The sequence below is a fragment of the Dromiciops gliroides genome, chromosome 4 (genome assembly GCF_019393635.1).
Source record: "Dromiciops gliroides isolate mDroGli1 chromosome 4, mDroGli1.pri, whole genome shotgun sequence".
NCBI classification, from domain to species: domain Eukaryota; kingdom Metazoa; phylum Chordata; class Mammalia; order Microbiotheria; family Microbiotheriidae; genus Dromiciops; species Dromiciops gliroides.
In genome coordinates, this window is record NC_057864.1 from 349,026,257 (window position 1) to 349,053,815 (window position 27,559).

At 36.9% G+C, this 27,559-nt stretch overlaps 1 protein-coding gene across 1 annotated transcript in view; it reads right to left on the reverse strand.

The window, feature by feature from the left end:
* The window catches only part of GPRC6A (G protein-coupled receptor class C group 6 member A), a 34,210-nt gene extending 8,008 nt beyond the window's left edge, over window positions 1-26,202 (reverse strand). The window contains exons 1-4 of the mRNA XM_043964711.1: window positions 26,009-26,202; window positions 20,221-20,524; window positions 14,956-15,783; window positions 2,052-2,264 (exon numbers count right to left, since the gene is read on the reverse strand). Of these exons, the coding sequence (XP_043820646.1) occupies window positions 2,052-2,264; window positions 14,956-15,783; window positions 20,221-20,524; window positions 26,009-26,202 (1,539 nt within the window). The remainder of the gene's footprint in view (window positions 1-2,051; window positions 2,265-14,955; window positions 15,784-20,220; window positions 20,525-26,008) is intronic.
* Between the last annotated feature and the right edge of the window lie 1,357 nt (window positions 26,203-27,559).

Here is a 27,559-nt window from a genome sequence, read left to right on the forward strand (position 1 = left end):
TCTATCATGTTGGAGAAGCTTTGGGTATGTCCGCAGCAATAGACTATATTTATTTTCCAAGCTTCAGCCTAGCTAAATATAGAGGGGCTTCTTCTTCTTCTTCTTCTTCTTCTTCTTCTTCTTCTTCTTCTTAAGCCTGCCTACTTGGTGTCAAATTCTTTGATCATGACAACCCATGGGACAAAAATTCATAGATACTGCTTCATTCCTGCTCATAGTCTGAAGATATGCTTAGTAGGGTGGGGAATGGAAGAAAAGGGTTAAAGTAGGGAGAGAAGATACTGCCATGCCCCTTCCTCAAAGTAGTTACCAACACGAACTAGACCCCTTCCTCCAATGGAGCTGCCCAAGGCACATTCCCCCACTTTCTCCACATAGAATGACATTTCATTCCTGCCTCTCATCCACCCAGTGAATTTAAGACTTCAGGAGAATCAAAGAGAGATTATTGTCTAGAAAGGTTTGGAGAATCTTGCTACACACAGTAAGAAAAGAGGCCAAAGGATTAGTTTACCTGCTGGGTCTTTAGTCATTGAAATAGATCACTATGCACTTGATATAGCTACTATGATCGTCAGAAAACCATAATAAAGACAAGTCACTTGGAAGTATGTAGGCTATTTAACAGAATCTTAGAACTTTTGCATTGGAAGGGACTTCTTAGACCATCTAGTCCAACTTATATATTAAAAACAAGAGTTAGTATTTAAATAATGGTATGAGCTTGGAAAAGTGCTTTACAAGTTCTTTATATTGTCTCAGAGGTTGTCCAGGGTCACATAGCAAACTGTCTGAGACTGGATTCAAACTCAAGCTTCTGTGACTACAGGTCCAGAGTTCTATACACTTCTCTATTTAGCTGCATCAGTAACCTTAGGAAGAATTCACTCCAGAACATACCTGACAAGTAATTATCTGTTCATTCCTTGAAGACCCCTGGGGAATAACTAATAGTTAAGAATTTTTTTCCTTTGAGCAAATCTAATTATGATTCTGTAATTTGAGCCAAATACAATAAATGTTTGGTGAATGAATGAATCAAATATTTCTTCAATGGCAGCTCCTGACCCTCTTCTGAAATTCAAGTCTTGACAAGAAGATACAATATCAACATTATGGTTTATTAATTAATTTTTTAAAAAAAGAGCATAGTGGAAAGAATGCTGGGTTTGGAGTCAGGAAGACCTGGTGTACAAATTATTTAATCTCTCAGAGCCTCAGTTTTCACACATCTAAAATGAGGATGATAACTGTGGAATTTACGTCACAGAGTTGCTATTAGGATTTGAATAAGATGATGGGTGATTGGTGAGTGTATCACATGACCAGCTATATTTAGTTAGCCAAAGCCATGCGTCACCCCAAGCAACTTCTTTTCATCTGCCTGACTCTGCATTGGGAATACCTCTCCCACTCAATCCTCTTTGCTTTCCAGCCTTGGAACTGTAATAAAAAAATCAATACTGCTATTCTTAGTGGGAAGGGATATTAATCAATTCCCTTATGGTTTTACTCATCATCCAAATAACTTTCCAAACCAAAACATCCCTTCCTGGTCAATCCCCTCCTTGCCTTCCCCCAACTACATGTGCTATTTCCCTCCATTAGAATGTGAGCTTCTTGAGAGCAGGGGTTATCTTTTGTATTTGTATTCCCATCACTTAGCACGGTGCTTGTCGCATAAGACAGTGCTTACAAATGCTTTTCATTTTATTCATTTATGAATATAAAGTACCTTGTAAACCCTGAAAAATAACATCATGATCAGTTATTATTAATATTGTTATTATTATTCTTTAAAGAAAATACAATCTTTTTTGTTGCAGTTTCATAATAGGAGCATTAAATCAGTCTTATTAGAAATGGATCCAGGGCAGCTAGGTGGGACAGTGGATAAAGCACTGCCCCTCAGGAGGACCTGAGTTCAAATCCAGCCTCAGACACTTGGCACTTACTAGCTGTGTGACCCTGGTCAAGTCACTTAACCCTCATTTCCCAGAAAAAAAGATCCAATCTAATGGGTGTTGCGGTGCAGGGTAGCATTATAATACCTTTAGATTCCTGAATTCCTTTTCAGTTCCACTGTCTTTAAAAATGAAAACATCTTTTTCTAGATCATATTCAGCCATGTTGATAATGGTCATGTGTCCATTGACTTCCTTCCAAAGCAGAACATCATATCCAGTGTTAATGTCCCCTTGTGAATCAAATTGAAATTTATTCTCTCCATCAGTAAATGTCACATTTTTTAGTGTTTCAAGTAACTATGCAAAAAATCCAAAAAAGAGAAAGCAATTTAATACAGTCATTATCTCAATGTGATACCAGAAATTTTTAATGTGTGTGGCATGGTGTAAGGGAAAGGGTGCTAAAGAAAATGAAGCCCAGAGAGGTGAAGTAACTTGTGTGGGATCACTGATAACAAGTGGTAGAGCTAGAAATAGAATGCAGGATCTCCTGATTGACTTTCACATTGAGCCCTTACCATTAGACTATGCATTAGATACACTATGTATTTCTTGACTTTGTCTTGATGCTGGACTTTGATGGCTCTGGAGGAGATAGCGAGGCTGATGATTTTGTGCAACTTTACCTCATTTAAATCCAATTAACTTTAAAGTCAGGACATCACCTTCATGATGTCATTGGTCCTCTTAGAGAAGGAAAAGAGAGGATGAACCACAACAACTTCACAGGGTGGTGGTCATAAAAGAAGCAGTTTATTAACTTTAAAGCATTGTATAGTTATGAATTATCATTGTAAGTATGTAAATTAAAGTATTTATTTTTATTTTTAATTTTTGCCGGGCAGTGAGGGTTAAGTGACTTGCCTAGGGTCACACAGCTAGTAAGTGTCAAGTGTCTGAGGTCAAATTTGAACTCAGGTCCTCCTGAATCCAAGGCCAGTGCTTTATCCACTGCACCACCTAGCTGCCCTAAATTAAAGTATTTTTAATGTGCTTTCTGGGGTTGCATTGGGGGAAAATACCATTCCTCCTCTATACGTCCCATGTTTGTCAAAGAGCTTTTTATTGTAAGAGAGAAAAATAATTCTAGTTTCCTAGTCAATAACTAATTTGTTTTTTAAAAAACCCTAATCCTATAGAAAGATCTCAAAATCATGTTCTTCTGAAATGAAACATGTGAGGGAATAAAAGAGATGTGAGCAGCATAATTCAATGTGACTATTTTGAGAAACCTCTATCTGTGGTACTATTGATTATAATGTAGCTGTACCTCCAAATATTTTCATATGTAGCCACCTCCAAGTCCACTATCCTGACTGCATCTTTCTCAATATAGCAGTAAACTACTGAGCAGCTGAGATGAGGGCTCATGTGTAAAAGCATAGATTGGACACTTGTCAATGATCTCTGCTAAGAGCTTGGGCAATTTGGGAGCCTCTTTTCTCTGTTAGTTCTGAGCTGTTTCTTCACTGGGTGGATTTGTGATATTATTAGTACTGATCTAAAGGGACAGTAGATCATATCTGAGACTAAGAGTCATAACTACTTAATAGAGGACCCCAAGAAGCCAAATTTAGAGAGCACTGACAGTACTTGTATTCCTTTAGCAGAGTAGAAAGAATGGTGCTATGGGGCAGCTAGGTGGCACAGTGGACAAAGCACAGGCCTTGGATTTAGGAGGACCTGAGTTCAGATTTGACCTCAGACACTTGACACTTACTAGCTGTGTGTCCCTGGGCAAGTCACTTAACCCTCATTACCCCGCAAAAAAGAAAGAAAGAAAAAGAAAGAAAAACAAAGGAAGGAAGAAAGGAAGAAAGAAAAAAAGAAAGAAAGAAACATTGGTGCTTAGCACTAGTTAGGAAGAAAATAATAATTAAACTAGGAAATTATCAGATTGGAAAGTTGGGATGAGGTCTTCCTCCATCCTATTTTGTTCCATCCCCTTTTTCCCTCCCTCCAGTGGAGGGCAGAGTTTGTGGTACTTGTCCCAACATAAAAAAATATTTTTTTCTATTTACAGCTCTGGTGAGTCCTCAGAAGTAGCAGACCAAATCTTATCCAAGCAAATAAAAAAAAGAGGCAAAAGGAAAGGAATAATTCATATTATGCCTACAATACCTGTTAAAATCCGTGCATCAATTTTCTTCCTTTTTCATTCTTAAACTATTAATAGATAGAAGGTCCAATGACTCAGTTCTTTACTAATCATATCCTTTTCCACTCCTGTTTGAATTGTAATTGTTATTTGTTTTTCCTGAATTTAATTAGATTTGAAGGGGTAAAGATATGATTATTGTGTGTTCTATAATTAATGTAACATTTGTGTAATATAAATAAACTAGAGCAATTATGTGCTTGTTTTATTCCATGGAAAAATATTGAGGTGAACAAAGCATATTACTCATCAGCTACAATACAGTATTACTTATGGTAAATCCTGATAATTAATGTTCCAGATATTATAGGTAGTTATTTTCCTTCACATTTATGCTACCACATTTTAACAGTTGGACTCTGTACTTTAAAACCATGAAACCTATACAGATATGCAGGTTTGGAATATGCATTTCTGGCATTATATGATTTACTGTGGCATGTTAACCCCTTGTCTTGACAAATTGCTTTTCTCTGAGAGAGAAGACTTAGAAATAACATCAATAAATGGTTTCATTTGTTACTTTTTCTTTCCAACATTCATAATTGTTTCCTAAAATAAACAGGTAGTTTGTTTCAGTGACTGATTGAATCACCAGATGCAAACAGTTGTGATAATGTAACAATGTTAAAATGGAAGGAGGTCTCCAGTAAAATGTCCTGGGCATTTTGCCTTTAACTTGGGCAGTTCAACAAGTTTACCAATGATTTGGATAAAGAAATGTGTTACACCCAAGTGGAGTGGACATGTACAGTGTAGCACCTCACACCTTTTACCTAGATGTGGAGATAACTTATTCTCTGGGTTGGCTTTCTTACTCTAAATTGCTCTCACAATGGTAGGTCTCTGTTCTCAGAGAAGGACCATCACCTTGTGATTAGATTCAAATTTTCTTAGAGGCAGAATAACCCTATTAATGGGGAATGTCATTCTTCTTCATACCACTTTAGCTCTTGAGCCCCCACTGATGCATTTCTACTTCCATATACTTGCAATAATGACACTTTTAGGTTGTAATCATAACAATTCACATATTAATAAGAGAAAAGAAATAATTATAACATCACAGGCACTCATATTAAGCAATGGCATTAGTAATAAATTACAGCACCATATTTGCATAAAGCCGGGCCACAGTCTCCCATCAATGTATTCAGTATTTATGGGAGTGAGTGGATACACACTTATAGGAATCCATAAGGGAAGCATTTCAAAAGAAAACCTATGTGCTTACAACCCAGAACTTCAGACTTTGATGTCATTGGTTCATTCAGGAACATCTGCACCACTTGGAACCACTTCTCTGGTAGCTTGTCTGTTGGTATTTACCTCCCTCTCTCTTCTATATTTGAACCGGATATAGCATTTACAAGCTCTTTCACTTAAAAGGTATTGAGAAAATATTACCTCCTAATTTTGATAGCAGTTTTTCTTAAGTCAAAGAACTGTTTATCGAGCTGGCTATTTGTGGGCTAAACAAACCAGCCCAACCAGTATGCTGAGTTGTCCAGTTTGAACAGAACTCATAGCAAAGAGCTCAGGATGACTCTCTGAGAACTAAGGAGCTCTTCATTCACCAGGATTATGTATCATTCACTTATATTGTCAGTATCAGCAAAGTGACTGAAAAACCTCTTTTACTCTTCAACCTTTTGTTTTCAAACCAGATGGGGGCAGCAAATAGCAACAAGTTTGTCTGGAGATTTTTCCTCATAAACTTTAAGTGGCAGTGAAATGCAGTCTCTGGAACTGAAGCTGTTGTCCAATGAGACTGTGCTTCACCACTGAAGAAGAATTATATAGCTGAAGCTTTCTATCTGCTGACTTCCTGATGCATTTCCTTAATAAAGATCTTAGAGCTGCTATTGATCCTGTGCTGATATTCACTCTTATAATTCTTCCTTCGGTCTCAGTCTATCTCTGGTCTTTTTCAGTGGCTTAAATCAGAGCCCCCTCATCCTCAATGGCTGACCTTTTGCTTAAATGCTAACAACTCACCAAATACTCCTAAGAAATTAAAACTCTGTTAAAGACCATAATTATTCAGACATATCATCTCTCTCTCTGTCTCTCTGTCTCTGTCTCTCTCTGCGTGTGTCTGTCTCTATGTCTCTCTCTCTCCTTGACTATCTCTTTGATTTTACCCTCCAAAGTGATTAATGCCGCCTTTAGTAAATGTTCTGAGACACCATGATTCCCTGAAGCTCTTAGTTCTTAACTTGACCTTCCATTTCATTTTGTTCTTGAAATTGTGTTTATTTGTACTCATATTTATCCAGTTTATAATAAATAAAAGTTCTTTCTCTTTCCCTTTAAACCATCAAACTGTTCACATACAAAGAAGACATCACCCTACAGCTTTTACAAAGTGATTGTGAGTCATTGTATTTATACCATGGTTCATTTTCTTTTCCAAACTGCTCAAATACCACCTGAAAACTTCTTCCTATACATGTTTTAGGAGTTTTTATTAAACCCACATTCTTTTCCTACTCCCCTCAGATACCGAAATGTTCATCTATGACAGAGACAATAATATCTTATGTCATTTACCACTTGGTATAACTCTTTCTTTTCACCAAGTACTTTTTCTTTTGCCCCCCTCCCAACCCTAAATGATTGCATATAAAAAAGGAAGTAGCTTAGAATGACAATACCTTGTAAGTGTCATGCTTAAAACTTTGTGGATGACACAAATTGGAAGGAGTAGCTACTACATTGGATGACTGAACTGGAATTAAAAAAAACTAGGATAAGACAAGAATGATTAGCTAAATCTAATAAGATGTCATTCAATAGGATAAACTCATTTGAATTTTAAAAAACTAACTGTATAAGTACTGGATTGGGAAGACCTGACTAGATAACAGTTTGCAAGAAAAAAAACAGTTATTTTAATGGACTACAAATTCTTTACTTCTTAGAGATTTCATGTAAGCTCAGAGTTTACATGGACCTAGTTGTCACCTCTATGAGCATGACTCTCAGATCTTCATATTCAGTCATCATCAGATTCTGTAGCTCTAGCTTCACATCTCCAACTGCTAGATATCTTTACCTAGACATCTATCAGGTATCTCCATTCAACAAATGCAAAATAGAGCTTATTTTCCTTTGTCCCTAAACCTACCTCTCTTTGCGACCCAGTGGACCATACTGTCCATGGAGTTTCTTTGGCAAAGATACTGGTGTGTTTGCCATTTCTTCTCCAATGGATTAAAGTGACTTGCCCAGGGTCATTCAGCTAGTGTCTGAGGCTGGATTTGAATTCAGATCTTTCTGACTCCAGGCTCATCACTCTATCCACTGAGCCACCTGGCTGCCTCTCCTCTCACCTTCTTTATTTCTGTCGATTATACCACCATGTTTCCAATCACCTGGTTGGTAACCTAAGAGCCATTCTCAATTCTTTATTCTCACTAACTCCTCTTAGTTGTCAAGTGTCATAGATTCCACTTTCTAACATCTCTCACTTCCAATCTTCTCATTGAGGCCCTAATCACTTCTCTCTTAGATTGTTGCAGTAGACAGACCTATGACAATTGGTTTATAATAGTAGACCAATAATAATTGGTCTCCCTGTTTACAATCTCATTTTTATAAACTATACACAGCTGTCAAGTTAATATTCTTAAAGCATAGGTCTAATTATTATTTCACTCTTTTGCTCAAGAAACTTAAATGCATCCTCATTGCCTGATGGATGAAATACAAACTTTTTGGTTTGAAATTTAAAGTCCTTCATAATCTGACTGTATGTGATCTTTTCAGGTTGCTTAAGCATTTCTCCCTCATATGCTCTGTGCACCAGGTAACCTGGAAAATTTGCTATTCCCTGTACATGACATTCCATTTCTTTCATCCATACCTTTCCACATGTTGCTCCTTATGCTTAAAATACTCTTCCTCCTTACCTCCACTTCTTAGAAACCCTAGCTCAATTGAAGGCTCAGTTCAAATATTTCCTTTCCTGTTTCCTCCAGTTACCAGTCTGCCCAACCCCCTTTACTATGACCACATTCTGTATTTACTTATCTGAGAACATGTTCTCAGATAATGTTGTTCCCTAGTAGAATGTAGGTCCCTTGAGGGCAGAGACTGTCTCAGTTTTATATTTATATTCCCAGCATGTAGTACAGTGCCTGGAAGATAGTAAGTACTTAATGAATACATGTTGGTAGATGAATTATCTAGTATAACGATTGGAGTGAAGCCACCTGCTGGAGAGTTACTGTAGGAAAGCTCTGCCATGAGGAGAAGGCATCTGAGGGCAAGACATATGGTCAAGTTCCTTGGCGTCAGGAAGTGACCTTTGCTCACAGGTACTGTCTATTAAAGTTACCAGCCAATCAACTTGAGGAGCCTCCCATTTCTGGGAGGAGAACACGAAATAGGAAGTGGATGTAGGCGGAGGGCTTCTCCCTCTCTTTGGTTTGAGACATTAGTGTGGTGGCAGGACTTCCTGTGGGTGATTAGGAAGGCTAGGATTTCCATGCTATAAGGAATCTGTTCTCAATCTTTCTCTCTCTTTACTATCTTGTATCTTTTAATAAACCCTTAAAAGCCTAAACTCTTGGTGAATTTATCAGTTTCCCTCAAAACTGGGGGAACAGATTAGAACCCACATTTAGATTTTTAAACAACACACTAATCTGTAGATTATTCTGGACCTCTACCCTACTTTCCTGCAATTGTCAGAGGATATCAATGTTCATTAGCACTTTTACTAAAGAGAGAAGAGAATCTCAAACTATCACATTATGGTAGCTTAATTATACTTTTTGTTTCCAGCAGCACTCTATCAGAAATTCTAGTGTTTCTTTGGGACCCTTTCACTATCACCTACATGTTCTCATAAAATGGTTGTATTCATTAGAGGTAGAGGAAGCTCAGTATTGAAGAAATGGAAAGAGCCAGAGACTGGATACTTGGAGACCTGGAATCTAGCCTCAGTGCTAATACTTACTAATAGGTGTCAATTTCCTTAACTTCTGGGCCTCTGTTTGCTTATCAAATAGGGAACAAAATGACTTGACCTGACTATGTTACAAAACTGTCCCGAGGATACATAGAATTGCTATAACATAAGATGAGATAATAGGTAATTATGCTGTACAAGTGGAAGCTACTACTAAACCAAATTATTAGGCTGGAAGATCTCAGTTAGAGTCTCCCATGGTCACAAATGATTCTTTTCAGCTCCAGGTGCCTTGTTTCTATCATGCACATTGGAGAATTGCAGAATCACACAGTGTACGAGCAATGTGTTTGCCCCCTCTTACATGCATATTAGCTTAGTTTTTCCTTAAAAGGTAAATTTCTTGAGTCTCATTTGGCTCCAGAGATTAATGACAGTCTGTTGACACCACTTTCTTATCCTCAGTATAAGAAAGCCATGAGGAACAGCTGGAGGGGCTCTGAGATGCTTGACTGGTGGATGTGATGAGGGCTTTGCTTAGCTGATTTGACTCCAGGGTTCCCAATGCTTCTCCCTGTGGAATATTCATCTCTTGTTATGGCTAAATGAGTCTCCTTTCATTAACTGTTTAATAATCCATAAGTATCTCATCACCCCCCCCCATGTTTGAACATAAAAACAGGCCCAACACAAAACACACAGAATGGGAAAGAACATCTATGGAGCTCTTTTGACAGTTTAAGAGGCTATAGTCCTGGTGATAAAGTCTTTTAGAGTCAAGAACTTCCATCTAATATCACCAAGTTTTAGCATTACAGTTAGGTCCCACTGAATGCAAATAATGAATTTCCCAGAGTGGTCAAATTATTCAAATTCTCACTACATATTTCCATTGGGCTGGAACTAATAATCATATTTTACATAATTACACATCTGAATGGTGCAAATTTGAATACATGCAACCACTTCAGGGAAAGTAATTAATTGCACTAACCACAGGACCTGCTATATTCTAAAATTAGACCATGATAAAAGTGATCACCACTAAAATGGTAATTTATACCCATGGTCATTTAGGAAATGGAATGGTTTGTGTCCCTTATTCTTTCCAGTCACCCTCCTCCTGATATACATGTTTGTCTATGAACTTTTTAGAATATGACACCTACAAATTTAATATATTACCAAAGATGCTAGATAATGTACAAAGAATACAATAGGACTACCTTTTCAGCCTAATTACAGATTACACTTCTTCACTCTCCCTATAGTCTCATCAAACTACCTATTGCTGTTCCTCAGAAATGGAACTCCATTTCTCATTTCCATGCTTTTGTACTAGCTGTCCCCCATGTCTGGAATACTCCCCCCTCACCTCTGTTTCTCAGAATCCTTCGTCTCCTTGATGACTCAGCTCAAACCCTATCTTCTACATGAGGTCTTTCCTTATTCTCCCACCTGCTACTGCTCTCCCCTTCAAAAAAAATCTCCTTGTTTCAATTTTTTTTGTGGGGCAATGAGGATTAAGTGACTTGCCCAGGGTCACACAGCTAGTAAGTGTTTAATAACTGAGGCTGGATTTGAACTCAGGTACTCCTGACTCCAGGGCAGGTGCTCTATCCACTGCACCACCTAGCTGCCCTGAAGTGCTTTATTTTTGTCTTTGTAACCCCATCACTTAGCATGATTACCAGAACATAGTAGGTGCTTATTAAATACTTATTGTTTACTGGATTGATTATCTATTTCCATGTTCTAAACAAAACATTTCCATTAGTGAAGCACAAGGCTACATTAACTCTTTTGGTTTTCATTTTGTAGTATTCATTCATGTTGAGATTTAGACCACTTAGATCCCTTTGTCTTTTTTCCCCCCACATAAGCTTCTGGCCTTATCTCTCCCATAGATTCTTTTACTAAACTGTAGGGTTTTCCATTTATCATTAGGATATCATTTTATTAGATTTGACATATTGGTTTAGTTATTCAAGATCTTTTTGGGTCATGATTCTGTCAGCCAGAATATTAAGTATTCCTCCTTTGTGTCATCTCCACATTTGATAAAGTTTCATCCAATTCATTGATAGATTATCGAAAAGGTTAAGGTTAAGGACTAGGTCCCACAGTGTGTCACTACATGAGATCAGCTTCTGGAATGACATTAATCCATTAATCAACCTTCTTTAAATCTGTTTGATCAACCAGTTTCTAATTCACTTACCTGTGTCATCATGTGACTCATATCTTTCCATCTTTGTCCATCAGTATATCATGAGTTCACCTATCTGTTGTGGGCTTTATTCTCAAATACTTTGTTAAGTGTTCCTTCCATAATTCTTGATTTTTTTCCAGGTCACTTTGTTGCACTGCTTGGAATCTTGTTGATTAGAGATTCATTTGAGTTAAAGGATCATTGGCATCCTCATTCATTCATTCAATAAATATTTATTAAAGATCTACTGTGCTAGGATTAGGGGCAATTATATAACTATAATATCATTTAGAATATGACAAGCACAGGAGTACAAACAAAATGCAAATATGATTACTGGACAGTTAAGAGGTCTGTTTCTCATTGATGCCTTAGTGTGAAAGAGTAGGTTATTGTGTGCTACTTTCCCCTTCAGTTTTTTGTGTTTTTCTTTAACACATTGGTTTAACACAACTATATTGAACTAGGCAAGTAGAGGACTAAATTTCACTGAAATTGGGGGATTTCAATGATTACATTAGATCATTCACAGTTGATACCACTATCCTTAAAACTTAAATACCCCTAAATATGTTGCTTTGAAGCATTCATCTTTTTACATACTCATATACATACCTACATACAATCAAGGATGCACATGTACATATGAACTTACATATATATACCTTGATGATGCCATCAGAGAGAGAAGATGGATCTACCTGAAAGCAATGCATGCTAATAATAAGTAACATTTGTACTGTGCTTTAAGGTTTGGAAAACACTTTACATACATTATCTTACTTGATACTCATAACCACCCTGTGAAGTAGGTGCTATTATGATGTCCATTTTACAGATAAGGAAACAGGTTGAAAGAAGTTAAATTGCCTAGGGTTGCACAGCTATTGTCTGAAGTGACATTTGAACTCAGATCTTACTAACTCCAAATCGGTCACACTATGCAACCTAACTACATCTGTTGTTTGCTGTAGTATGAACTCTACACACATTACAAATACCGAGGAATAAATGAAGCAACAAGTAAGGACAGAAGTCAGAACCATTTGGGGTCCTATTACTGTATTATAGGAAACTGTTTCTCAAGTTATTTTTCCACTGTAAGTCCACTTCCCCAAGAATGTTGGCAATACAATACTTAAAATAATTATCTTTTACATGTAATTTTACATACATACTACTGTGTTTCATAGCACATTAGTGTGCCCTCAATTTCTCCAGGTGTGTCATTCATCTCCTCCCCATACCTTAAGACTTCCATAATTCCCAACCTTTGCCTCAGTAGCAATTTGCTTCCTGCTCTTCTTCCTTTATTCACAATCAAAAATTGATTTGTAAATTTGCCTCCTCTGTTGGAAATCCAGGGAAAAATAAATGAAGAAGAGGAATCTCAAGGCTCCAATAATGGGTGTAGGGGCCAGATTCTGGGAATTAGTTTGTTGCCAGCTTAAATGTTTAGTGTACCTAGATGTCTCATAGCAGAGAATGTGGTGCCATTAGCAAAAACAAGTTGAGAATTGCTAGTATGCAATCAAGAAATGGTCCTGGCTTCTAGCCTTACTAATTCCTTGTTATTTTTAACTTCATTCTCCTAAAGGCCTTATATTTGTAAGGCGAGAACAAGGAACAAGTTAATTCAAACAAGCGTTATTATTTTAAAATTTCCTTTGACTCTTCCATGTCCTGATTTATGTAAGCTCCTGCTCCAGGGAATTCTGTCTGAGGTTTTGAAAGATGAGTTTAAAAGCTAAAATAAAAGTGGATAGAGAAAAACGGGTGCCTGGACTCTCCAGGTTGAGGTAAAAAACGTTTAAAATATCTTATTTTCATTTTTAAAGTTCTATTATTGCTTAGTACATTTTTTCTAAAAGGGGACATGAGTTGAGTCTTGAGGAAAGCCAGAAATTATTCTAGGATAGGGTGGAGGTAGGATAAGAGGAGTCACATTTCAGGCACAAGGGACAGCCAGTGTTCATAGAAGACAGTATATTCTCCAGAGGAAGGAGATGGAACATAGCTGGTGTAAGAAATAGCAAAGAGACCCAGCATGACTGAATTGTTGCATGGTGCAGAGTAATGTTCAAGGACAGAAAGATAGGAAGGGACATGTCTGTGAAGAGTTTTAAATGTCCAATCAAGGAGTTTATATCTGATCCCAGAGGTAACAGGTAGTCATTGGCATTTGTAGAGTTTTTTTTTTTTGGGGGGGGTAACAGATAGTCATTGGCATTTATAAAATGTTTGGTGGTGGAGGGGAGAGAAAGGAAGCAGAAAGGGGAGTGAGATGATTAGATCTGAACTTTTGTTATGAGAACAAAATGCAGTTATATATATATATATATATATATATATATATATATATATATATATATATATATATATATATATATATATATATATATATATATATATATATATATATATATATATATATATATATATATATATATATATAAAATGGGCTCTGTAAACCTTAAAGCACTATATAAATGAGAGATATTTTTATTCCAAACCTGGCTACTCTTACAAGGTGCCTAGCATATAGTGCTTAATAGAGGCTCATTGACTTGACATCACAGTTGGCAACCATGAACGGATTGCTGAACCCCTCAACCTTCTGATATTCACGTTGGGTAAGAAATTTTATGTTTGTAAGTTTCTCCTATTTTCATTGATTTTATGTGCCTGTCCCTTTAAATTTTCAACAATCAAGATGGCCTTGATTCTATAATACAATATCAAGTCTGGAAGTATTATTCTCCCATATTCTAAATTGTTTTTCCAACTGATTATTTAATCAAATTATAAAACCTGGTATGCTTTAATAAATGCTTAATGCCCAAAGACTGGTGCTAAAGCTTCTAATTTAAGGCAACCACACATTTAGATTAAAAAAAAATTTTTTTGGTGAGGCAATTGGGGTTAAGTGACTTGCCCAGGGTCACACAGCTAGTAAGTGTTAAGTGTCTGAGGCTGGATTTGAACTCAGGTCCTCCTGACTCCAGGACTCTATCCACTATGCCACCTAGCTGCCCCCACACACTTAGATTTTAAACATCACAGTTTGGCTAAACTTTAAAATAGCTCTGTCAATAATCAAAATAAACATTGAGAGTTCTCAAAAACATATCTAAGGAAATTCAGAATCTTAGTTGTTACACATGAAACATATAATAAAAACAAAAATGGAAACATTCTCTAAAACTTAATATCACTATACTCCTTTAAAACTTAATATTACCACACTCTCCCCTGTTGAGGGTAAATTGAGAAGACAATTGGAATATTAATTTAAAAATTAATTTGATTTGACTCAGAATATAGTATACAATATGTAATAATCTATAACAGGATTTAAATTCTGTCATGGACACACTGTCTGGGTGACCCTGAGCAAGCCAATCTCAACTCTCTAGGCAGCACTTAAGTTTGCAGAATAGTTGCTTACTTCCATTGGAAGACGGAGCTTACATACCTGGGAGTTCCCAAATACCAATGAAATTGTAGGTCTAATCCCTATCCTTATTCATGTATCTCAATCAGAACTATGAGATGATTTTAGGTTATTCAACTATGCCTCTTTCTCTGAAGGGGATAGGGAGAAAAGTACCAGACAAACCTAGGCTATAGTGAAATGAGGAAGCAAAACAGAAGCAAGATTAATTGTGACATAATTGAATTGGAGATACAGTAACAGTACCTCCCAGGGTTGAAATGCAGCTGGATTCTGGCAATTTCGGTCTCTGCATTGATCCCGAATAGCATAGGCAAGAGCATATATGGCAAGTTGAACACTGTGGACATGGCCTGGCTCAGTGTTTTCCAATAGGAAGCCATTTCTCAGGGAGAAGTTGCTTTCCACCATCCTGTAGTCCCAATTCCCTTTAGAATAGTTGGCAATACAGTAATTCAAATCACTGTCCTTAACATTTGAACAGGATGACAAGAGCATCATATAGTCACTTAAGAGCTTGTTTTTTTTATTAGGCCAGAGGTGTAAATTTTGGAGGAAGTCATAGAAAGAGGACATATTTCCACCTTTAAAAGCAAATCCCACCACCTTTCCAATGCGTTTGACATTTGGAATTGTGCTAATCTTGACAGCTCCTGACCAGGTATTACTGGCAATCCAGACCTTATTTATATTCCTCTCAATGGCTTTATTAAAGAGGCTGAACACATGAAACTGCCTCAGAAAGACAACAATGACATTGACATGCCTTTCCTTCATGATTTTTTCAAGTGTCTGATTGATCCTGACCTCAATGGTACTATCAGAGAGGAAAGCTGGAAGGACCTCTCTGAATGCAATGCATAGGTTGTTTGCTGAGGCCTGTATTCCAAATGTGCCAAGTGCCAAGCGTCCATAGTCATCATCAGTGGTGATGATGCCAATCCAATTCCACCCAGACTTCTGGATCAAGTGTGCCATGGCCTTGGTTTGGTAGAAGTCACTGGGCACAGTTCGAAAGGAAGAAGGAAAGCGTATCTTATCACTTAGGATTTCCGCTGTGGAGGCATAGCTCACCTGAAAATGGACCAAACAATTCAGTTATAGTGATGGATGGTGATTCCCAACTGACTGTTAAATGGTCTGAAGTCATGTTAAGTCTTTCTGACCTCTTCCTCCTTTTTACCTTGACTAAATCCAACCCTCACTGACCTCTCCTTCTGAATTCCCATCACAGGTATAGCCTAGAGGTCATACCATTCAGCAAGTTATTACTGAATAGAATTTCTTTTTAAAAAATCTATTCTTTCTATGTGACAAGATTCTATGAGCTAAAACATTGTCCTCAATTAAGTTTTAAGTTTCCTGAGGGAAGTGACTTTGTCATTTACTTTTTCAAAATATTCCCTCTAGTACTTACCAATATGTTGAGCAAATGGTAGGTATACAGTAGATGCTTGCTTATTTTCTGATTCTCTCTACCCACACTGTTAAATACCTTTGTTTTTATACATATAATATATGCAAAATCCTTCTGGCTTTAAAATTCTGATTATTTCATTTTATGAAGATATTTTTGCTTTAGTTATCCCAAAGTATGTGTGTGTGTGTGTGTGTGAGTAGGGAACTTTATTTGATGAAAAAAAAGTAAATGTGTATTTGTTGGTGCCTGCTATTTTTAAAAACAGAGATGATTCTTAAGTAGAAACACAGAGAAAACTTTCACTTGGTGGTTCCATAAAACAAAAAGTTAAAAGTATAATAAGGTACCCATCAATTTTTTTTGTCAAGGAAAATATCACAGCAATGTAAAAGAAAAGGTTTAGTGCATAACATATAGCTTTGAGTTTTATATCCAAACAGAGGATATTATGTTTCCAGAAAGTTGTTTACAAATAAAGTATTTTAGGGAAAAAAACTTTGTTATTCTTAAAATGTTTTGAGGAAATGTTTTAAAGTTTCTCTTATCTTTTAATCAGGATATACTTGAAGCCTACAACATACTGTACATTAAAAGACCCAAGTGAACACCATAGCATTTAAGCAGATGCTTCCACAGGGACATTATCTTGCCTTAACCATAATATGTTATGTAATAACACATGTTATGAAATAACAGAAAAACCCAGAACATGCTGAACATGCTCAGACTGAAATGTTCACATCTTGGAACATCTGGTCACATCCTCTCCTTAACAATATATTATTCTACTAGTTATCAACAAAGGATTACTGAAGGACCCTCAGATGGGAATGAGCTGGGTTTTCTTTTGCCCAGATATGCATTTCTGGTGTGAGTTTGTGAGCACAGAATGGAATCATTACAATGGAATGAGCCCTCAGCAGGCCATGGAAACCTGCTTCTCTCAGTACTACCTGGGAGAGGAGGTTTAGCAGCTTTCTTAAAGAAAAACATTGTTGGGGGCAGCTAGGTGGAACAGTGGATAAAGCACTGGCTCTGGATTCAGAGGACCTGAGTTCAAATCCGGGTTCAGACACTTGACACTTAACTAGCTGTGTGACCCTGGACAAGTCACTTAAACCCCATTACCTGGAAAAAAAAAAAGCATGGCCTGGCTTATCACTTTCCAAATAGCTTAGCACCACCCACCAAGTATGCACAAAAAGGTTTCTACTTTCTCCAGTGGCCAAGTCATTCCCTAATTGTAAAAATGGTGAACTAATTTGAACTGTTTTCTTCTTGGTATCATTCTGTCTAGTATATTTTGCCTTGCTTTAGCCCCATAAAACTCCCTTACTTAGAGGCATATTACCCAGAGACTATATGCTTTCATGAGAAAAGAACTGGATTTGGAGTTAGGAGATCTTAGGCAAGTTGCTAAACCTGTCTAGGCCCGAGTTTCTTCAGTTGTGGAATAGAAGGTGAGATCAACCAAATGCTCTAAGAGTTCCTTTCCAGTTCTAAATATTATGATGCTAGATATCTCTGCCTATGTCAAAGATCCTCTTCCTTATTGATCCTGATGTACGGTCTGGCATAAGCAGATGATTATCATGCCTGGCCATAATTTTTAGCTTCTATTATTTTTCATTTCCCTTGTTCTTTACAGAAATTGACAATCACAAAAAATACACATTCATATTCATATATTCCACATATATGTTCAAACAGAAAATAGTTGAATTTCAACTTTTTCTTTATATTAGCCTTTTAATATAAATTCCATTTTAGTTTAATATTCCAATTACTCTCAGACTATAATCATGGGATCATAGATTTAGAGATAGAAAGGACATTATAACTCCCTCATTTTGACAAATGAGGAAACCGAGCCAAGAGAGTCTAAGTTATTTGTCTGAGATCCTATAGGTAGTTTGTGACTGAGTTAGAAAGCAGAATCGAAGACTTTTACTTCCAATTCCTTCTTGTTTCCACTGCACCACACTACTTCCCCTCATCACTGATATGTCATTTGTCAGATCATATTATCACTCTCTCATTCAATTCTGGACTCAGCTCGTTGTCTCTGTACAATGTCTGCTTAAGTTTGTGATAAAATAATGGGATTTGGCAGATGCCCAGGCATCCCACCTGAGGATTAATTTAGCATTGTTTGAATCGGGTGAGACTGAGAAACTAAGTACCTACTTAAGAGTGATTGGATGGAGACCACACCTGGCTGGCCCTGAGTGACATATTGTTTTCAGAGGCATTGTACTACTGACATCAGCAAGAGATCACTCTCAACCAATCAGCTTGAAGGACCTCTCCTTTCAGGGAAGGAGAGAGGAACTAGGAAGTGGAGGTTAGGGCGCTGCTGCTTCCTCTTTTTTGTGGAGGAACCGGCGTGGCGGCAGATGGGAGAAAAAGGAGGGTCCCCCTGGTGATCCAGGACTTTTGGCATGGTGAGGGATTTCACGTGGGCTGCTAAGAAAAGGAAGGTTTCTTTCTCTCTGGCTAAACTGAATAGATCCAAGCTAGGATTTCCATGCTATAAGCAATCTGTTCTCAATCTCACTCTCTCTTCACTAATTTATAATTTATATTTTAATAAATCCTTAAAAGCCTAAACTCTTCCTGAATTTGTCAGTGATTTTAGCCAGCTTCCCCCCCAAAACTGGGGAGGGGCAGATTAGAACCCATATTTAGATTTTAAACAACACAAGTTCTAAGTATTGATTGACCAACCATCTCAATAGATTCTACATCTGACTGGATATCATAGTTTGGATAATAGTAACCTTATTCTCTTGGTTTTTCCTGTGCTGAATGCTTGAGCGTCCCTGTCTTTCATTCAGTAGGCCCTGTCATATTCTAGAACTTTAAGCAATTAACACAAAACAAAGAGAATATAGGTAAATTCATGATTTGTAGGCAGTACCTCATACATTTGGACTTTATGTTAGGCACCCTCCAAGACAATGATGAAGAGCTTTGGTGAGCACACCTTTTTATTTTGTATCTCATGTGATATTGGGTTTTTTTTTTAAGTGAGGCAATTGTTAAGTGACTTGCCCAGAGTCACACAGCTGGTAAGTGTTAAGTGTCTGAGGCCGGATTTGAACTCAGGTCCTCCTGACTCCAGGGCCGGTGCTCTATCCACTGCGCCACTGAGCTGCCCCTCATGTGATATTGTTAACCAGAGAACCACTGAACCAAAAAAGATTCCTTGTTATATCTATCAAAGAATTTTGTATGATTGCAAAACAAGAGTAGGAGAAATCTTATTGGAGGTGAAGTTTTGCAGCTATAGCAAATATTTGATTTTTGTCAAAGGAAGAGATATGGAAAACAAGGACAAAACAAGGTTAGAATATAAGGTTATTTGATAAACTTTACTGAAGAGGAAGGTGGAAAACTATGAGCAGTATCCCTTTATAAACTCAGATGGAAAAACAGTGAAGGAGAAAACAAGTTTACAGAAAACTCAGCATGAGAGTAATTATAGCAGGTAACTATTTATGGTCAATTATGGCCAGAACTACTAAAAGTTGAAATTGCAAGAACAGATGAACAATTGGCTTAGATTTCTCAGCATCTTCCATGTATACTGCATTTTAAATACATGATTTCTAAAATCCTTTCTAGATTAAAGTTTCAAAATCTTATGATCTTCATGCTTCATGCTACTTGGCACTCTTGGGAGTAAGAGAAAGCCTTTGTTATGTGCAGCTTCCATAGAGTAGAAGAGAATTTTAGCATTAGAAGAGAAATTTGAGACCCCAAACCTATGAAGTAACTTGATTAAGACTACATAGCTAGCAAGAGGCCAAAGGTCTTCCAACATTTTATCACATTGTGCAAAGGCAACACAAATACCTTCCTAAACTAATGAGCAATCAGCATTTCCATCAACAAAAATATTACATATTGGCTAACTTATTTCTCCAGGTTCTTCACAGGTCCTCTTGCCCAAAGATCTATACCGTGCATGTTCAAAAGCAAACTGCAAATGAATGAAAGAGTGCTCATTGTTTATTGTGTGCAAAACACTTTACTAACCACTATAGATACAAACAGAAATGCAAGGCAGGTTTCAAGAGAAGACGTACCTGTGGAATGAGCTGTAAATTCAGCATCCTGGACACAGCCATGGTTATTTCTGAGTAGCTGGCTCCTACAACGGCTTTAACTCTTGGTGTGTAGTTGGAATAGTTACAATGGATCTCCAGAACGTCTTGGGAGGAGTTGAATTTAGAGAGGAGCCTTAGTGTGGCTGCTATCGCTATTGTGACTTCAGTGCAAGTGTCATAGATCTCATATCCCAGTTTAACTCCAGGTAACAGTGAGGAATTATTGATTGACTCAATGCTTTGTATCATGGCAAGAGTTTGAAGAAACATTGAGATTTCAAAGCTGCCAGGAAATAAGTATTTTTAAAAAAATAGGACATTATACTTTGATAAGCTCTAGTGATGTTTCATTTCTCTGAGATCTTTGGAGAATGAAATACTCTAAATAAGTAAGTTGTAAAGATAACTGAAGCCTATTTCTTCAAACTTTGTCCATTTGAGTCTTTTTGTGGAAATATTTTTGGGTGCACACTCTGACTTTTGAAGCAGAGAATTGGAAATATAACTTTGGCTTGATGACTTTGGGTCATCTTTATGATTGTCTGCTTTTTAATGTTCCTGTCTCCTCTTCATACTGTCAAGATATTAGGAGACACCTTATTTTCCAGAGCTAATGTCTAGCAAATTAGCTGTGCCTTGAGCTTGGCATATCAACAATCCTTTCTTTCCTCTCACCCTCTCGATGATCTTGCCCTCTGGCAAAATCATATAATTATTGTATTGCTTTGACTAGCACCAGGTTTTCTTTGAGCTCAGACAAGTACCAGATAAGCTTGGACAAATTCCTGTCTTGAAGCCCTGCTATGAATCAAACATCTCATTGTTGCTGTTACCCCTCATTGTCAGGGCTATAGCTCACTATGTAGCCATTGGTATAAGTATTGACATGTTCTCATACTACCTCAGGTCTCCTCAGTAGTGGCGGGGCCCTGGCACATGTGTCTAGTTCCTCTCCTTGCTTGAAAGCTGTTTCCCTCACTCTGAATTTAAGCTTCTGTTTAATTTCTGACTCTCCTGTCTCTAGCCTACTCTGTTCAGCTCCATCCCTTCAAGAGGCCAGTTCAGTCTGATTGACAATAGACACACACCTGTGTTCCAAAGGAAGCTGGCAATAGGCCATCAGATCAAAAACTAGGATGGCTAATAGGCCATCCTTTCTCATAGCTGTCACTCTGTCTACCCCTCAATCCCTACTCCTATTCTGGTTTGCTTCTTCTAATCTCCCTTAAACTGGCAAAATAGTTAATCAAGCTCATTTGGAATTATATACTAGATAATAATAATAAAATTGAGAAAGTGAGAGGCTAAGTCCTCCCGTATTGAGTAAAGTGTCTAGTTTCTGTCTTGATGCTTGTGATAGCTGTCTAGGACTCAGAAATCAATTTTCATTTGTTTTATTATTTCTGACTATGATGAGGAAAATGTCGAGGTTGTTGGTAATCTATAAGGGTGAGTGGGATCTTATATCATATTGTTATTCTGCAGCTTGACTTTTCATTCACTATCAGTGCTTATGTTAAGAAAATGTAGTCAATCAACATTTTTGGTACATCCAGACTTGAGGCATGATGATAACCCACCACTAAACGTTCACTTCAAAACAAGTTACAATGGGGAGAAAAAGGTTTCTTGTATTTAGTCTATCAAGTAAATCCCGTAACAGCTTTTGGTATTTTTCTCAAGACATAGTCCTTCATTCTTGGAGTTTCTAAGAGTTCAAAAATTATATAGAGTTTATAATTCAGAAAACACAGCATAATTATTACACACATACATATACACATGTATACTTATGCATATAAATACTATATGAAATATGCAAAATCAATATATACTCTGTTGTTACAGGATGGGACATTTTATTATAATTTTGATTTAAATTTTTAAGTTTTCTTCCCTTTGTGGTCAGGCATTTTGGCAAAATGCCAACTTCTTTTTCCCTCATTGACTTAGCTAAATATGTCTCAAAAGTTTAGCTATTCTTTAAGTACCATGAAGGCAGTTTGGAAATATGAGTTAATTTTCTATGACCTATAGCTAGAAAGAATTAAGACAGCCTACAGGGTATCTGATTTTTTTTCAGGAGACACACCCATGTTATAAGGGAATATGACTTAGTGTGCTATTAGATAAAAAACCAGAGGGACTTATAAGGAATAATATTTATTGGTACTCAAAAAATCTCTAAGGTTTGCTCCTTATTTAGTAATTTTTTTTTAGTGAGGCAATTGGGGTTAAGTGACTTGCCCAGGGTCACACAGCTAGTTAAGTATTAAGTGTCTGAGGCCAAATTTGAACCCAGGTCCTCCTGACTCCAGGGCCGGTGCTCTATCCACTGTGCCATCCAGCTGCCCCAAGTAATTTTTTTGATGAAGAGAGAAAAAGATAGGAGAATCAGAGACTCATAGAATAGTAGAGTTTATCTAATTCACCCTTCATTTAAGAAATTATTCCACAATATTTCTAGCAGATAAAAATGTCATGATGTGGCAGATATGTCATCCAGCCACAGTTTGAATACCTAAGTGACAGGACAATTACTATAATGTTCCATTCAATTTTTTTTTTTTAGTGAGGCCATTGGGGTTAAATGACTTGCCCAGGGTCATACAGTTAGTAAGTGTTAAGTGTCTGAGGCCGGATTTGAACTCAGGTACTCCTGAATCCAGGGCCAGTGCTTTATCCACTGCGCCACCTAGCCGCCCCTCCATTCAATTTTAAAATAACTCATAGTTGAAGAAGTTCTTTCATATGTTGAGTCAAAATTGAACTGCTTCCCTGAAACTTTTGCCTATCAGTCCTTGATCTGCCTTCTCTTCACCTAAAGAATTCCACAAAAAGCCTTTTTTTTTTCCTATGGAAGAGCATCTCAGGTATTCAAAAGACAGTTATGTTGGAAGTAATACTTGGTTTAAATGATTCTTTAGGTCCATTCCCATCGTAAGATTCTATACTCCTCCTGTCTTCTCTCTTCCCAGGTTAACATCTCCAGCTTGTCGATGTTCTTTAAATGTGGAAGCCAGAGTTGAATACAATCAGCTTGATAGGGTCATACTAGTTTGGAATATGGTAGAACAATCATTTTTAGACACTGTGCTATTATTAGAGTTCATTAGATTTTTTTTTTTAGTCATCCACATTATAATCTTAAAACATATTAAATTTTCAAAAATCTAAAACAGTCTTATTTTGAAAACAAACTTTTATGCCAAATTTTCCACATCATATATGTGTTTAGTTGATTTTTTTTGGACCTATGTAAGACTTTATCTTTGTTCCCATTACATGTCATCTCATTAGAATCAACCCATTATTCAAGATCTTTCCAGTTCTGTTACTCAGTTATTTAGTGACAATGCTTTCTATGTCTTTGTAAAAACAAAATTTGAGCAAAGTAGGACCAAGGACAGTGCTCTGCTTCTAGAGCTCTCTCTTCAGGTCAGGGCATCCACTTGACTAGCTTTTACTTAGTAGTTAACATAAATGCAAAGTGCTGTGCCAGGGTCTGGGAGATCCAAAACCAAAACAGCCTCTATCTTCAAGGAGCTTATGGTCTATTCCTTGGTGGTGGAGTGAGATTGGAATATTGATATATAGACATAGATAAAAATACAGATAGATAACTGCAAAGTGTATGCAAAGTAAATGTAATGTAATTTGGAGGCTAACTAAAGGGTACAGGAAAGGAAGATTATGGCACCTGAGGTGACCCTTGAAGGAAGCTGAGATTATAAGGGGCAGCGGTGAGAAACAGAAGCATTCCAGAGCCTATTTAAAGATATAAAGGTTGGAGATGGAATGACATGTATGCAAAACAAGAAAGGGATCCAATTTAGTGGGAATCAAGGGTGCATTATGGGAAGACACATGAAATCAATTTGGAAAGATAGACTGATGTCAGATTATGAAGAGGTTTAAATGCTCACCAGGGTAATTTACATTTTATTTTCAGGTCATTATGATGTCACTGAAACTTCATGAGCATGAGAATGATTATGACCACACTTGTACTTTTAGTAAGGTTATTTTGACAGTTACATGGAGGGTGAATTGAAGAGTGGAAAAACTGGAAACTGGCAGTTCAGTTATGAGGTTGTGGTCCAGATGAGATGTGATTAGGGCCTGAACTAGGGGGGTAGCTGAGTCAGTGGAGAGAAGGGGAAGATGAAAGAGAGAGAGAGGGAAGGAGGAAAGGAGGGAGGGAGGGGGGGGGAGAGAGAGAGAGAGAGAGAGAGAGAGAGAGAGAGAGAGAGAGAGAGAGAGAGAGAGAGAGAGAGATATTTTGAAAGGATAATAAGTAGAACTTGCAATTGATTGGATGTGGGGCTATGCTAGAGAAAGGAAAGAATCAAAGATGATGTCAAACTTCTTTTCACTTGCCTTCACTGGCTTCTTGTTCTTTTATCATCCTTATCATCTTTCCCTGTTCTCTCTGCATATACATTCTGTATATGCATAGATGATCTCATTCAGTCTCATAGTTTTAACCACCACAATTAAGCAGAAGATTCCAGCCCCCAACATTTCTTCTGGGACCAAACCCACAACATCAATGGGACTTCTCCAACTGTACCTCAACTTCATCATGCTCCAAACTGAGCTTTCTTCTTCTTCTTCTTCTTTGTAAACAGTATTTGATTTTTCCCCAATTACACATAAAGATAGTTTTCAACATTCATTTTTTTATATTTTGAGTTTCAATTTTTTCCTCCTCCTATCTCTCCTTCCCTCCTCCCCAAGACAATAAGCAATTTAATATAGGTTATACATGTGCAATCATGTAAACATTTCCACATTAGTCATGTTGTGAAAGAAGAAGCACAACAAAAGGGAAAAGCCCCCTCCCCTCAAAAACACCCCCAAAACAAAAAAGTGAAAATTGTATGCTTCAAACTGCATTCAGACTCCATAATTCTTTCTCTGGATATGGATATGAGCTTCCTTCTTAATATATTAATTTTTAAGTTCCACCCCCTGATTCTACTCCTTTAGTTAGTGGCATCATCATTCACTCATACCTTCATGTTTGAAACCTTGATGTTATATTTAACTTGTTAATACCTCTAACCTTTCATGTTCAAGTAGTCACCAACTCCGAATTAATTCCTTTCTTTTGGTTCTCAGTGCTTTCCCCCTAATGAGATCCTACTCACCATCTGCCTGTACTACTGCAGTAATTTCCTTTCAGGTCTTCCCATTCTCATTCCTTACTGTCTCCATTTGTTCATACATACTATTGACAGACTAATTATCATTATTCATAGGCTTAGCCATGTCCAAAGACCTTTAGTGGCTCACTATTGTCTACTGACTAACGTTCAAAACCCTCTTTTCAGAAATGATCAAAAACCATGCACTGCTCAACCATCTGTGTTAACACAATAACAGGTTAGGAATCATTGATACACGCAAATCTGTTTTATGTGCTTGTAGTGAGGGATGGGCTATTATATTTTCTCATTCATTTTCTTAGACTTTCAAAAAATTGCTCAATAAAATCCAAAAAATTAATCAATTGAAGTTACAAATTATCCCTAGCTTTGGAGGATACATTGAACTTCTGTAGCAATGAATGTTTTTCACTGATTCATTGGCTATAACTATCCAGCTAGCTAAGCATATGTAACATTAAAATCAAGTTCTTCATGCATTTCAATTTTATGAGAGCTATTTAGATGGTAATAGGAGTAAAAGGGAACAATTTACATGACTGGCTCCCATGGCATAATCTTGACATCTAATATGTGTTCTTTGTGGCATTACTCACCCCTCACAAGTCTGGATTTCTGGTCTTCTGGGATATTCTTCTGAACGGGCCATTTTGTTATGAATTGCAAACAAACCTCCAATCACAACATGTCCTGGAGAACTGGCAGCCACAAAGCCATCAGGAATCTGGCAGGGCTGGGAGAGATTTAAAATGGTCACAAAACAGGGAAACAGTATTCTCAATAATGCCATGTTTCCATTCCATTTGCTCACTTTATGTGAATGCCTGGGAGTTAGTTAAGCTCACTAGAGGGCCAACAACCTGGGTCTTATTTCATCTGTAAACATCAGTGAAGGTATAAGGAACAATCAAAAGGTGGACACACTAAATACCCATGTGCCTGCTGATAGTGGAAACTGAACTTGTTTTTTTTTTTTCTCACAAAGACTGTCTCAAACACCAAAATAAGAAGAAAAACATCCAATGGCCATTGGGTACCTCTTGCTTTGAAAAAGGTATTTTTGCTACATTAAGGAAAAAAGCAAATATTTTGAGAAAAAAATGTGAGTTCTTTTTCAAGATGTATAAAGTAACCTCTCAAAGTTCAATGTTATGTATCTAATTGAATGAAATTAAAATTTAAAAGTATTTAAACACTACTATGTATAAGGCACTGTGCTTGTAAATATTCCCTCTTCCAATCTACCATATGTGATCTATAACCTTTAGCAAAGCACAGAAATATAGAATTACAATCACAAAACACAAAAACAGTCCATAAAGAAATAAAGAATGACAGCTAATTGAAGGGGTATCACTAAAAAGGATAGCACTACATAAATTAACTTACAGATTTACTAATCAAATCATTAAGAAGGTATTTATATTGCTATTATAAATTTTGAAATTTTGAAAAAATACTACTTACTATTAAATTTATTTGGAGGAACCAAGGATTGGAATCTCATAGGAAATAATGGGAATAAAATAGTAATGAAATGGAAATAACACTTCCAGAATTCAAATTATTTTATATGGAAAAGCTGAAATTATTTGGCACTAGTTAAAAATGGGAAAATAGATCAATAGAACAGATGAGGTAAGGAAGAATCAGAAACAATCCATGAAACTAAAAAGCCTCCATATTCTATAAGACCAAGGAAATAAGTTACTTGGATAAATTCCTTATTTTACAAGAACTTTTGGGAAAACTGAAAAATAGTTTGGCAAAAATTAGATATAGACCACCATCTTTTTCCATCGCTCATATCCAGCTAAAAATGAATATGTGGATTGACTATTAAAAATGATACTATAAAATTATAAACAAATAAGGTACCTTCCATAGCTATGACTGGTGACAAATTCTTGACTAGAGACAAGGTGATCAAAAAAGTTTAAGTAGATAATTTTAATCATGTGAAATTGGAAAGCTTTTGCATTAACAAAATCATTGCAGCTACTATAGGAAAGCATTGACTGGCAAGAAAAAAATCTTTCCATCAAATATCTCTGATTGCCCTACAAAAAAAAAAGATGGAAAAATCGAATGTCTGATAGATTATGGGGAAAGAGACACATATACACTGTTGGTGGAACTGTGAATTG